General features: G+C 43.1%; 2 protein-coding genes across 5 annotated transcripts in view; one reads left to right on the forward strand and one right to left on the reverse strand.

The window, feature by feature from the left end:
- Nucleotides 1-9,744, forward strand: part of LOC147105715 (angiopoietin-related protein 5-like) — a 31,037-nt gene extending 21,293 nt beyond the window's left edge. Inside the window, exons 5-7 of the mRNA XM_086010346.1 lie at nt 846-966; nt 7,789-7,974; nt 9,116-9,744. Of these exons, the coding sequence (XP_085866472.1) occupies nt 846-966; nt 7,789-7,974; nt 9,116-9,414 (606 nt within the window). The 3' untranslated portion in view covers nt 9,415-9,744. The remainder of the gene's footprint in view (nt 1-845; nt 967-7,788; nt 7,975-9,115) is intronic.
- A 3,522-nt stretch (nt 9,745-13,266) lies between these two features.
- tubgcp6 (tubulin gamma complex component 6) overlaps nt 13,267-14,436 on the reverse strand; it is a 62,863-nt gene continuing 61,693 nt past the window's right edge. For all 4 annotated transcript variants that reach the window (XM_086010341.1, XM_086010342.1, XM_086010338.1 and 1 more), the window contains one exon: nt 13,267-13,710. In XM_086010341.1, the coding sequence (XP_085866467.1) occupies nt 13,619-13,710 (92 nt within the window). In that variant the 3' untranslated portion in view covers nt 13,267-13,618. The remainder of the gene's footprint in view (nt 13,711-14,436) is intronic.

Raw genomic sequence — 14,436 nt, forward strand, 5'->3', positions numbered from 1 at the left:
ACGTTGTGGGACCGGGGTAGGGAGGAAGATCAGGGCCAGCCACCAGAGGATCGTGGCTGACCTGAGGATCATCGGCGGGGGGGTGGTCCAGGAGGGCGATGAAGCCTCATGAGGGGGTCTCTGGGCTCGGCAGGGACCCTGGATCCAGGAGCTAGGTATAAAGCCATTCAGCACAGCCTGTGTTGGAGCAGTAAATGACTGACCGCAACTTCAGGTTTAGATGTGCATGTGCTAAATCCTGAAGTTGCGGTCAGTTTCAGAAGGGTAATGATGGTGAATGCTGACAGTTCACCGTCATTACCCACTGCAAAATCTGGGCCAATGTGTTTAGATGTCTAAGCCAATGAAACCATGAAAGCCTCTCTTAGTTTTATTTTGTAGTATTCTTGTTTTTTATTTTACAAACTGTTTAAATCCCTTATGTCATGGCTATTAAAATTATGCAATACAGCAACCAAATTAAAGTAACACTTGAATTTGAACTATAGTAAATGTCCATTTTGGTGAAAAGAGAAACTGTTAGAGCCATATGAAGTTATTAATGTTCCTAATGATTGATTAAGATACATCTTATAGAAGACATTGTAAGAACACTGGGATTAATATCCTGACAAGTATATTCATCAAGGACACCAGACGAATCCTTAACCCTTCACCGTAACTCCTCATCAAGAAACCATTTGGGGTTTACCACTTAGTTTGTGCCTAGGAGTTAACGATGCCTAAATCTGGTTTGCATTCAATCTGACTACTGACTCCATTTTGAGGACAAAGTTAAGGAAATTCTTAGGGCATTTCTCTTACAACATACTGTATAATTTATTTTTCTGTAATACACATTATAGGTATTCTGTGACATGAATGATGATAGAGGATGGACAGTATTCCAAATCAGGAATGGTTTAGATTCCCTGAAATTTAACAAAGGTTGGGCTAAATACAAGGAGGGATTTGGACACCCTAGCTGTAAGTACTCTCTATTTTTGGAACTGTTACTATTTCTCAGGTTCAACAGATAAATAAGATACATAATTAACAATTCTGTTCATAACAATTTTAGTATGAAAGGAAACCCTGAAAATTCTATAATCAACTCTTATGGTCATTTCAGTTAAAATGATAGAAATACATAATGTACTCCCAGAAAGTTCAACACTGTATCCTTAACAGTGCCAACAATCAAGGTCACTATTGTCAGGCTTCAAAACAATTAGATTTTTTTCCTTTTGCACTTTTGAAGTTACTCCATGGCCCTGATATTGACTGGGACTGGTTTTGTAAGCCGGGGTGGCAGGGCACATAGTTTTGGTTGGGAAACCCGTTTTTTGGGCACTGCGGGGCCTCCACATTCCAGCCTACACCCTCTCTTAACCTCGCACAGTTGAACACAACTTTAAATGCGCTACTTAAAGGGATCATGAACTGCTTACAAGTTCGTTGCTGGACTATTTTTTCTAGCAGCTGGTGCAACTCTACACATCTAGGGAGCTTTTCCATACTTGCCTAAAGTTTCAATAGTCTACCGGGAGTGATCTGGCTGGTGCTGAAGTACTTTTTTTGTGATGTAAAGGCTTGTATAGAAACCAGTTGCTTCCAGACATGGGTGGCCTAGTAGGCCTTCCTCTTGGAATTGAGCATGATTGGGAAAATGAGCAGAGGCCACACAGAGCAGGACATGCTACTGGAAGAGGGAGGAGGGGGAGAAGGGCTCTCAGCAGGAGGCCATATCTCCAGAGGGTCTTTAGGGAACAATTCTCTTACCTGAACTTCAGTGACAACCAATGCTTAAGACATCTTCGCTTCACTAAAGAGATTGTGACTGAAATCTGCCAATTGCTGCAGCCACAACTCCAACCTAAGAGCAGGGCAAGGATCGTATTGCCTGTGGCTGTCAAAGTGACCATGGCTCTGAACTTTTAAGCGCCTTTTTTCATACGTTCCTGAGATGTGGGCATCGCTGGCAAGGCCAGCATTTATTGCCCATCCCTAATTCCCCTTGAGAAGGTGGTGGTGACCCGCCTTCTTGAACTGCTGCAGTCCGTGTGGCGAAGGTACTCCCACAGTGCTGTTAGGGAGGGAGTTCCAGGATTTTGACCCAGTGACTATGAAGGAATGGCGATATATTTCCAAGTCAGGATGGTGTTACTTGGAGGGGAACTTGCAGGTGATGGTGTTCCCATGCGTCTGCTGCCCTTGTCCTTCTAGGTGGTAGAGGTCACGGGTTTGGGAGATGCTGTTGAAGAAGCTTGGTGAGTTGCTGCAGTGCATCTTGCAGATGATACACACTGCAGCCACGATATGCTGGTGGTGGAGGGAGTGAATGTTTAAGGTGGTGGATGGGGTGCCAATTAAGCGAGCTGCTTTGGTGTTGAGCTTCTTGAGTGTTGTTGCAGCTGCACTCATCCAGGCAAGTGTATTTCATCACACTCCTGACTTGTGCCTTGTAGATGGTGGAAAGGCTTTGGGGAGTCAGGAGGTGAGACACTCTCCACAGAATACCTTGCTTCTGACCAGCTCTTGTAGCGACAGTATTTATGTGGCTGGTCCAGTTAAGTTTCTAGTCAATGGTGACTCCCAGGATGTTGATGTTGGGGGATTCGGTGATGGTAATGCCGTTGAATGTCAAAGGACGGTTGTTAGACACTCTCTTGTTGGAGATAGTCACTGCCTGGCACTTGTGTGGCGTGAATGTTACTTGTATAAGATTCCAAATGATTCGAGGTTGACCTGTATTGGGGACAGTGATTTAACTTTATTCAGCACAAACAAGACTTAATACATTACAATATTCAAGCAGCAGTTTACAGAGTACAATTGAGACTTATATTACCACTTATACTCTGGTTAGAAGCTGCAACTGTGAGTAAGCTGCACACTGTGTCTCTTGTCTCTCATCTCTCCTCGATTCCCGGGTGTCTCTTTGATTCGTCCTGTAATCTTCTACTCCTGAAATCTTCTACTATTTGTGGCTGTTAAGACACCCTTCTTATACCCTTACTCTCATTCTAAACCTATGGCATCCTCCTGAACCAATCACTGGCTGACACCCAGACCCAAAATCCAATCGTAAATATGCCACGTTGGTAGCACCCTGGCATACGCAGGTTTTTGGTCCGATGACACTCTTACGTCATTTGTTTTTGACCATCAAGACTCATATCTGGTGTATTTATGGCAACACAAAAGGAATATGCCTCCACAGGTTGAGATACGACCCCTGCTGTTGGCCTTTGTTTCTGTTCACTGCGGATGTTATAATATTCCACACAGTGGCAGCCACACATGACCTTGCTTCCCAGGCTAGCTGTCCGCTGTTTGTGTGCCAGGAAGGCTGCTGACTGTATCTTTAATTTGGCCAAACGCCTATGTTTCTTCCATTACTGCTTCTATTCAGGGCACATTACACTAGTTTTAAAAATATGATTATTCGGCGTGCATTGACTAACAGTTACATAATACAAACTTAAATCTACAGCTAATAATGCTTATTTCATTTCGTCCATGTTAGCTAGTGGAAATCTGAAATGGAGATTTCTCAGGATTCTTACACTTGCCACTTGTCAGCCCAAGCCGGAATGTCATCCAGGTCTTGCTGCATGCAGGCATAGACTGCATCATTATCTGGGGAGTTGCGAATGGAACTGAACACTGCAATCATCAGCGAACATCCTCACTTCTGACCTTATGATGGAGGGAAAGTCATTGATGAAGCAGTTGAAGATGGTTGGGCCTAGGACACTGTCCTGTGGAACACCTGCAGCCTTGTCCTGGGGCTGAGATGATTGGCCTCCAATAACCACAACCATTTTCTTTTGTGCTAGGTATGACTCCAACCAGTGGAGCAGGTGGAGCGAGCACAAGGGTTTTCTCGGATTAGAGGCTTCCCCATGGTGCAGGGTGCCATTTACTACATGCACGTTGCTTTTGCGTCAACTCTGCCATTTTTGTGAACTGAAAGGGATTCCACTCCCTCACTGTGCAGCTGGTGTGTGACCACAGGCAGTGCATCATGCAGGTCAATGCCCGGTATCCTGGCAGTAGTCGCGATTCACTCATTCTGCAGCAGTCCTCTGTGCTAGCTGTATTTGAAGGGTGCCTACTGGGTAACAAGGGGTATCCATTCATGACATGGCTCATGATTCTGGTCCGGAATCCATGCCCACATGCAGAGCAGGCATACAATGAGAGCCATGCTGCCACAAGGAATATTATCGAGCACACCATTGGCATGCTGAAGCATCGATTCCGCTGCCTGGACTGCTCTGGAGGAACCCTGCAGTACTTGGCTGAGCAGGTCTCAAGATTTGTGGTAGTATTCTGCACAACCTGGCCATTATGAGGGAATAGCCCTTGCCACCACCTATCAGGCGAGAAGCTGAGGAGCAGGAGCATGAGGAGGCAGAGGAAGTGGAGGAACAGGAAGAGAAAAGGAGGCTACACCGTAGACAGCCCCTTTCTCCCCGGGCTCTACGTAATCAAATGAATCATGAGCGATACCAGTAACCTCAACCCCAATTCCCCATTCACCAACAGTCTCACGCTCCTTACCTTTCCTCTGTCACTGACTATCACATCGTCCTCTTTCCCACAATGCAAAAATAAAAGTCAACACAAAATACACATCGGCCATCAGACGCTGCATCATGGATGATTCCACGGCTTTGCTGATGGAGGTGACCACCCGTTCCATGTTGGAAAGGATGATATCCAAGCTCTACGCAAAGCCCTGTGCCAAGTTGGTGCTGGACTTCTCTATGCTCCTTGACATTTAGTACAGGGTTTCCAGTGCACCAAGCATTTGGGTGTATACACCCATCAGCCTTCTTCTGTTGCCTGGCCCATCAAAGTCCTCATTTGAGTCCTCTGCAGTAGAACTAGCGTGCGACCTCGCCTTCTGGCAAGTTGGCACCTGCGATATCCTTTCCCCCACCCTGGCTCCTGCGCACTTGTGCCCGGTGTCTCACCATGTCCGTATCCTGTCTCTCTGCTATCCTCTAAACTATGCAGTGTGTCAGTATCTAAGCTGATGGCTGCAACTGTGAGATCGAGTGACTGTGTCTCTTCATCTTCATCTTCTTCCTCTTCCTCCACTGCCTGGGCAGGTTCCAGGTATCTGAAATGAAAAACGGATAAGGGCTGGGTTGTGATGAGGGGAGAGGAGAAAGTTAGAAGTGCGTGCTTACACCCTCTGCAGCTTTTCAGTCAGAAGAGATTTAGGGATGAGGGAGAAGTGGGATGAGAGAAGGAGGATTAGGCATGTGGATACCCTCGTCATCAGCCCCGCCGGTGACCATGGCCTCAGCGATGCCCCTTCCCATGATGTCCAGCACTGTCTCCTCCATGGGGGTTAAAACATGCAGGCGCACTTGTCCCCTTCCAGTTAATTCCTGTTGCCTCCTGTTATGCGCCACCTTCTCCTGCAAGAAAGAGGGAAGTGTGTCGGTGACTGTCGTGCAATATGTTTGGGTGATGTGGCTGTCATGGTTGAATAGCTGTCAGTGTGTGCGAGCTGTGAGATATGGGTGTGAAGCTTGCAACAGTGCTAAGTGTGTGAGGGTGAGGTAAAGCATATGAATGGTAGGGTAGAGTTCTGATTGATAGAGATTATGGGTAGGTGGGTGATGGGGGTATAATGAATTGAGCAGCGGATGAGGCTAGTAGTGCAGTTGGTAGGATATGGCATTTGAAGATAAACTCACTGACGTTGACAACTCATGTGAGATCATTAAACTTCTTCCTGCACTGCATCCATGTTCTTGCAGCTATACTCCTGGCATTGACCTCCACTGCTATCTCTTCCCACTGCCTTCTGAGCATGTGTCTGGAGGGCCTCCTGCCTCCGAGGATACAGGACATCTCTCCTCCATTCCACCTCTTCCACCAAGACCTCCAGTGCAATGTCTGAAAACCTTGGTGCACACTCTCTACCATGTTGAATCTTCCACAGCACACTTTTGAAAATACTCCTAGCACCTATTCCAGCCACAATGCACCTCCCCTTTAAGGGGTACAGGCTGGCTTTAAGTAGCACTAGGCACTCGTGATATCGGGCCCCCTGCTGATGCATGCAGCCAATGAACAGCACGGGGAGCATTGGTTACACACAGCAATCATTTAAAACAGCAGGCAGCCTGAATTTGACATCCTGCCTGCATCGCAGTGAAAGGGCACGGGTTAATCGTACATTGCAATACCTGCGCCCGTTTTTGGAGGTTATCCAATTTAACCCCCTATATTTTTGAAGGAAGTGTGAACTAGTCCAGTATTATTTAAGATGTTAGCCACTAGCGGTTAATTGCATTTTTGATGAGTAAATTTAAAAAATGAGTAATAGACACCATCTTTGGCTATGAAATCTCAATACTCATTTGCACATGTCTGCATGTGAACTTTAAACTTTTTGTGCATTTGTTGGTAAAATGGTAAGATAAAAAGCAGTGTGCGAGTGTTTTTGATGGCTGTGAGTGCCTTCCTTCATTACTGAATGCTGTTTAAGTAAATATGCACATTTATGTGTATTGTGTGAGTGGATTTAACGTGTTTTCAACTAAAATTAGCCTACGTGGCTAAAATGGTGTTGCCAAAAGCTTGATCAAAGAAAGAAGTGAGTTTTAAGGAGGCTCATGAAGGAGGACAGGGAGATGGAAAGGAGATTAGGGTGAAATTCCAGAGTGTGAGGCCGAGAGCACTGATGACACAATGATGGACTGAAGGGAGGGGAGGATGTACAAGAGGCCACACTCTGAGGAACAGAGAGTTGGTGGGGATTGTAGGGTTGGAAAAGGTTAGGGCCATGGAGGGATCAAAACACAAGGATGACAATTTGAGATACTGGGGGATTAGTAGCTAATGTAGGTCCTAGGTCCATGAGGACGGGGTGATGGGTGAGCACTTGGTGTGGGTTAGGATATTGGCTGCAGAATTGGAATGAGCTGAAGTTTCTGGTGGAGGTTGGGAGGCCAGCCAGGAGACCATTAAGAATAGCTAAGTCTGGAGTGAACAAAGTCATCGATGAGGGTTTCAGCAGAAGATGGACTTGGGTAGTGGAAGAGGCGGGAGATATTACAGAGTTGGAAGCAGGCGGCCTTTGTGATGGGGAGGATATGGGATCAGAAAATCAGCTGAGTCAAATAGGAGGTCAAAATTATGAATAGTCTGGTTCAGTATGGGACAGTGGCTGGAAAGAAGGATGATCAGTTGCAAGGGCACAGTTTATGGCTGGGGCTGATGATGATATTTCAGTTTTCCTAATTTTTACCTAAAGGAAGTTGTGAATCATCCAAGACTGGATGTCAAAACAAGCAGTCTGACAGCACAAAGCACAAAGTTGTAGCGGGCCCGATAAAGGTGGTGGAGAGGTAGGGATAGCAAGCAAGTAGTGATTACCAGTAGGCTGGCTATCTGCAGTCTACATTCAGAACTCTGTACCAAGCAGGGGCCAAGTTCCAATAGTTACGTGGAGCTCGCTGTCAGCAGAAAGATTGGTGCTCAATATACTTCAAACTTCAAGCGATATCCTGTTGTCACTGTATGGTAACATCACAATCAGAGGGAAGATTTCCTGGTTTTGCCAAATACAGAAAAAAATCTTAAATAGGTTCCAAAATGGTTTCACTAAAAATAATGATGAGAAAATTCTCTCCCCACCCCCACTGTTTGTAATGCCCTTAACTGGAGAACTCTCCCCTCATGTCTATGAAATATTTGTCAAAAAGGATTATTAACCCATTACAAAAAGCACCAACACCATTTTGTTTCAGTAACTCTTGTAGTTTCTTCTTTTATAAGGTGAACATTGGCTGGGACTGGAAAACATTTATTCACTGACGAACCAGGCAAACAAGAAATTTAAACTCAGAGTCGACTTAAAGGATTTTGAAAACGGCAGCGCACATGCAGAATATTCTGAATTCCGGATTGACAATGAAACAGAATTTTACAGACTTCACCTGGGAAGTTACTCAGGAAATGCAGGTAGAGACATTTTTGTTATGATGCAGCAGCTTGGCTCAATTGGTAGCACTCTTGACTCAGAAGGTTGTTGGTGTGTGACCCACTTTAGGACTTGAGCACATAATCTCGGCAGTGCAGCGCTGAAGGACTACTGCATTATCAGAGGTGTTGCCTCTTGTATGAGATATTAAACTGAGGCCTCATCTGCCATTGAGGTGGATGTAGAAAACTCCATGGCACTATTCAGAGCTCTTGACCTAACCAACACTTCTCCTTCAGCAAACATCAAAAACAAACTTTCACTTTGATAACACATTTAACATTGTGCAAATCAACTGTTCATTCATATCTTTTGCAAATTGGTCACCATGTTTCCCTATGTGACAAGTGACTGCATTTCAAATGTACTACATTGGTTTTGAAGTGTGTTGGAACATCCCAACGAAGTGATAAGATGCTGTATAAATGAAGTTTCTCTTTTTCTTTATGCCACATTTCTGATGCTTTGGTACAGTTATCATAGCATTTGCAAAATATTTGATTCATCACAAATTAGTCAGAGCAGCAAAGAATCCACATCAACACCAAAGAGAAATCTTGCACAATCATTTAAATGAGATGAAATACCGCAGTGTGTAACACTGCATCACATGGAACGCTCAGTTTATAGTATTGGTCTCATTTGGCAAGGCTTGTACAACATTTAGTGTAAATGGCAGCACTCCTCGACAGGCCTGTTCTAAATTGGTATTCATGACAATACTGACATTTCAATTGAATAAAGTTCTTACCTATTGTTTTTAGGTTCCTAAGGCAGTTATTGCCTTACTTTAAATATGCATCCCGTCTAGCCAAAGGTTTTATAAAATTACAACAAAGGAAATGTGATTTATATTCCTACAAATTAAATAATGAGGACCAGTGTACCCAAAATTCACCTCTGCTGGGGTCAGGGAGGCATTTTAGAATATTTTCCACAAGCTCCAGGTGGTTATGCTGCATTCTTCTATTCTTGTTAAGAAAACTATTCTAGAAATCCAGTAATGTGATTTGTATTTATTAAATGTAATCCTAGTGATAATAGATATCCCTACTCATGTAGCTCAATATTGACTATTACTGCATAAAAGTTGACAGCAATATTACTGTTTTTTGTGCTCAGGAGATGCATTCAGAGGACCAGGACCCCCCAAAGAGGACCAAAATGGTCATATGTTCAGTACTTATGACCAGGACAATGATGATTGCACACCTTGTATCTTTGGTGACACTGCAATTGAAAGTTGCAGTGATATGTTTGGCAGTGGGTGGTGGTTCAGTCAATGTGGAATGGCAGATCTGAATGGGGACTGGCATTCAAAAGATGATAATATTGGCTGGATGTCTGGAGTGCACTGGAAAACTTGGAAACAGCTGCCATATTCACTGAAATTCAGTCAGTTAAAAGTTATATCGGTGTAAATTCTATAATGCAACTATTGCGAGACTAATATAAACAAATTATAAAGTACATTTTTCAACATCTTACAATTGTAAAACTTTTATTTAATTCTCATTACCTAAACGGTTTAAAAAACTGTTATACATACAGTAAACATTTTGTAATTTAACTACTTATGATAGATTAGAAACGTGTGGTTTAGCTTGTTTAATAAAACTTAAATGTTTTTACTTTGAAACTGTTGTATAGCCTCACAGACATAACTTGTTTGATCAAATAAGAATAATCTAACTATAGTGACCAACACTTGCTAATACTTTTCTCAAAAATAAAATCATTAAGAAACCAGACTATGCCTTCTAGTTTGCACAACGTATTCTCAACTCTCTTCCATCCGATTTAGATTTGTCAAACTGAAGATTGGTAGCTCCAAGAAAGGTTGGCATCAGCTTAGCCCGATTTGGTAAAGCTATATCACAGATATAGGACTGGAAGTATTATTTTGCAAGGTCATCTTTTGCTGCTTTTTTTGAGCCATTGCACACACCTCCAGCAATTTACTCTCCAACTGCTCTGCTCGTACCAAATTTGTAATGGAGAAGATTAGTACCTTGCCATGAGCACAATCGTGTATCCTACAATTTGGTGGAATATTGTACACTTGTTAGCAATGTTATAGTCATTCTACTTCTAATAACATTTACCAGCGTTTAAGTCAGTAGTCTTTTACCTAATTGCATGTTGTAATGTTGGTTGATGGCGAGTTCTATTTTATTTTAGGTGCTCATAATCTGTAGTGTTTGCACTAAAACTGATGTGTTAGCAGAGTACAGTGCAGAGAAATGTCAAAACAGAGACAAGAATGCCCTATATATGCTACAATAATCACCACTTTAGGAGTGGAAACTTCCCAATCTGATAGATTATGAACAAAATCATGTGCTTGGATTGAACTATTCAATTTTATATGCATGATTCTCTAAGCAAATCAGGATGAGTAGCCCCTTTCGCCTTCACAAATAGTTGTTCTGTGAACTCCTAGTTGCTTTTCCAGTTTAAATTATCACTAAAAAAAAACAGAAACACTCAGCACTTAGCTCATTATCATAATTAAGAACTGATCCGATTCCCTTTAGAATATTGAAATGGTGCTCACTAAAACTGTAGAATTCAAAGATTTTCTGTAGAATCTTGTTGTCTCCCATTTAAGTTGGGAAAATTGCATTGTAGAAGGATTCGCAGGTGAAAAAAACCTGACGGGCCGCAACATGAACGCTCCTTCAATACACTAGCTGAACTAAACAACTACTATGCGACCAATCATCTGCGGGCCAACCCTGAAAAGACAGATCAGTGCTTTTCATAGATGCAAACCAAGAACTTAATGTCTGGTGGTATGGGAGTAGACTGGCAAACAACTCTACAACAACTTGTATTTATATAGCACCTTTAATGTAGTAAAACGTCCCAAGGCACTTCACAGGAGTATTACAAGACAAAAAAATTTGACACCGAGCCACATAAGGAGAAATTAGGGCAGATGACTAAAAGTTTGGTCAGAGAGGTAGGTTTTAAGGAGAGTCTTAAAAGGAGGAGAGAGGTAGCGAGGCAGAGGGGTTTAGGCAGGGAATTCCAGAGCTTAGGGCCTAGGCAACAGAAGGCACGGCCACCAATGGTTGAGCGATTATAATCAGGGATGCTTTAGAGGGCAGAATTAGAGGAGCCCAGATATCTCGGGGCGGGGGGGAGGAGATTACAGAGATAGGGAGGGGCGAGGCCATGGAGCAATTTGAAAATAAGGATGAGAATTTTGAAATCGAGGCGTTGCTCAACTGGGAGCCAATGTAGGTCAGCAAGCACAGGGGTGATGGGTGAACGGGGCTTGGTGCAAGTTAGGACACAGGCAGCAGAGTTTTGGATGACCAAGTTTACGTAGGGTAGAATGTGGGAGGGCCAGTTGAGAGTGCGTTGGAATAGTCAAGTCTAAAGGTAACAAAGGCATGGATGAGGGTTTCAGCAGCGGATGAGCTGAGGCAAGGGCAGAGGCGGGCGAGGTTACGGAGGTGGCAATAGGTGGTCTTAGTTATGCTGCGGATGTGGGGTCAGAAGCTCATTTCAGGGTCAAATATGACACCAAGGTTGTGAAAAGTGTGGTTCAGCCTCAGACAAATGTTAGGGAGAGGGATGGAGTCAATGGCTAGCGAACTGAAAACAATGGCTTTGGTCTTCCCAATATTTATTTTGAGAAAATTTTGTTCCTCCAGAACTAGATATTCGACAAGCAGTCTGACAATTTAGAGACCGTGGAGGGGTCGAGTGAAGTGGGGGTGGGTAGAGCTGGGTGTCGTCAGTGTACATGTGGAAACTGACGCTGTGTTTTCGGATGATGTCACCAAGGGGCAGCATGTAGATGAGAAATAGGAGGAGACCATGGATAGATCCTTGGGGGACACCAGAGGTAACGATGCAGGAGCAGGAAGAGAAGCCATTGCAGGTGATTCTCTGGCTAAAATTAGATAGATAAGAATGGAACTAGGCGAGTGCAGTCCCACCCAGCTGAATGATGGTGGAGAAGGATGGAGTGGTCAACCGTGTCAAAGGCTGCAGACAAGTCAACAAGGAGGGATAGATTACCTTTGTCACAGTCACAAAGGATATCATTTGAGATTTTGAGGAGAACCGTTTCGGTACTGTGGCAGGGGCGGAAACCTGATTGGAGGGATTCAAACATGGAGTTACGGGAAAGATGGGCATGGATTTTGGAAGGCAACATTATAACTCTTAGCCAATATACCTTGGCATAATATTAGATCGTACCCTCAGCTACAAAGATCATGTTATCAAAGCAAAGGTGGGAGCCAGAAACAATATCTTAAGGAAGTTGGCCAACTCTAAATGGGGAACTGATCAAAGGACCTTATGAACTATTGCCCTTACCCTGTGCTGTTCAGCAGCTGAATATGCCTGTCCAGCCTGGGGACACTCCTCACCTGCCAAGAAGATGGATCCAGTCCTCAATGCAGCCTGCAAAGCTATTTCTGGCTGCCTGAAACCTATGAAGGTGGATGATCTTTACCTGCTTGCTGGTATTGCCCCACCTTTCATAAGAAGTCGAGTTTCATCAAGAGTGGAAAGGTCAAAGCAGACAAGTGATCCCCGTCATCCACTTTTTCAACACAAGCCAGCAACTAAGACGCTGAAGTCCAGGAGCAGTTTCTTACATGCTGTCCAGCCCTTGGAATGTAATCCACACAGCTGTAGACTAGCTGCTTGGTCAAAGGATCTGCAGACAAAGCCACACCAGCTATCTTTTGATCCAGAGGTATCTCTTCCAACAGGAGCCAGTGAGACTTGGCCTACTTGGCTGTGTCTCAATCGCCTTGGGACTGGTGTCGGCTGCTGCAGAGCCCTCATGCAGAAGTGGGGATACAGCCAAACTGATACTACCGACCGTGACTGCGGAGAGGCATCTCAAACAATGGAGCATCTCATAGAATGCCCTCTACTATTAGAACCATGCAGACCTAAAGATCTGAGGGACTTCAATTCTCAAGCCAGAGCCTGCATGGAACAGTGGCAAGGGAAGGTGTAGCGACGTGACACGACAACCCATTTAAGAGAAACAAAGGCAAACTGGATACAAATAGGCTTTGTTCTATGCATACACTGATTGTTGTAAAAAAAATTAATCAAGTTAGATTTCGCATTGCAGCCTGGCACCTAGTTTTTCTTCTATAAGCAAGAGGCTTCCTTGACCTGGTATATTTAAAACTGAATGGCAAGTGCATCCCTGTTACTGTTAGGGTGATGTGCTTTTTATAATAACAACCCAGTAAGACACAGCGTTAACAACTTAAGCTCACACCAAGATATACAGCTTCAAAAACATTGTTTTAATAGTAAGTATGACAGATTGCTGAATGAGGACATGGTGCTAATTGTCCCTGCAGAATAAATTACAAATGGTGCACCGTGCCATACCAAACCTCCTTGTATTCGCACAACTGTAGCATAAAGTTGTCCTGTAACACTATGATTTTCATATGGTACAGATATACAAATATATACAAGAATACAAATGCTCAGATGTTTAATTTGTTTAAAAATGGCTAAATATTGAAATTTAACAAGCACTAATATTTTACCTCAAATTAGATTTTTGAGTTAATTTAAATTTGATTTTCAGTAACACACCAGATGTAACTCTTGGGAGCTATGTAACAGTTAAACATCCAGGTAATAATTATTGAAGTTAATTCTCAACAGGAAGTCCTCAAGATGCGGCTGATATCCCCGATTGACAAGTTTAGTCACCACTGGGGAGGGAAAAAAACATCAATTAAAAATCAGAAAACTCTTTGGCAGATTAGTTGTGAACTTGCACCTTTCTAAACTAGAACAGATCTAACCAATAAATAGAAGCACTTCCCATTTTTCAACCACACAAAAATTCACATACCTAGAACTTTAAGATCTGGTGAGCCCAGGGTAAAAGTCACATCTGCAACTTCAACACTGGGTGACAGGCATACAAACAATGACCATGTCCAAGATCCCAAAAAACAATACATCAGACTTAAACACCAGGTCTTCTGGCACTGCACATGCAGTAAATGACCTCAGATAGCACAAAAAATTAGTTTACAGTAAGAGAATAAGTTATTGAAATTTTAAGTTAGCCTCTAGAACATGTAAAATAATAAAGGAATATCTGAAAATATTCCAACTCCTTGTGGTCACATACTATGTATGGGAAGATATCTTATGACAATAATACTCTCGCACCTTACACTTTGTACATTAGCTGATGCAGAATCTTCTGTGATTGTACGCCATTGACATTTGGAGGTCACTGCTTTATTGTATCCACTATATCACAGAACCACTAATTGTCGTGATAATTATTCCTGCTGTAAGTACCTTGACCTGACACAATGTTCATAATTTAAAAAAGTTATGTATGTAACAAAACAAGAACAGAAAAACATTACGTTACATGTAATGTAAGAGGTAACATTATTGTTTTGGGTTTTCCCTCCCCC

Source organism: Somniosus microcephalus, chromosome 17 (genome assembly GCF_052327205.1).
Source record: "Somniosus microcephalus isolate GS21.2 chromosome 17, FLI_Smic_1.0, whole genome shotgun sequence".
NCBI lineage: Eukaryota > Metazoa > Chordata > Chondrichthyes > Squaliformes > Somniosidae > Somniosus > Somniosus microcephalus.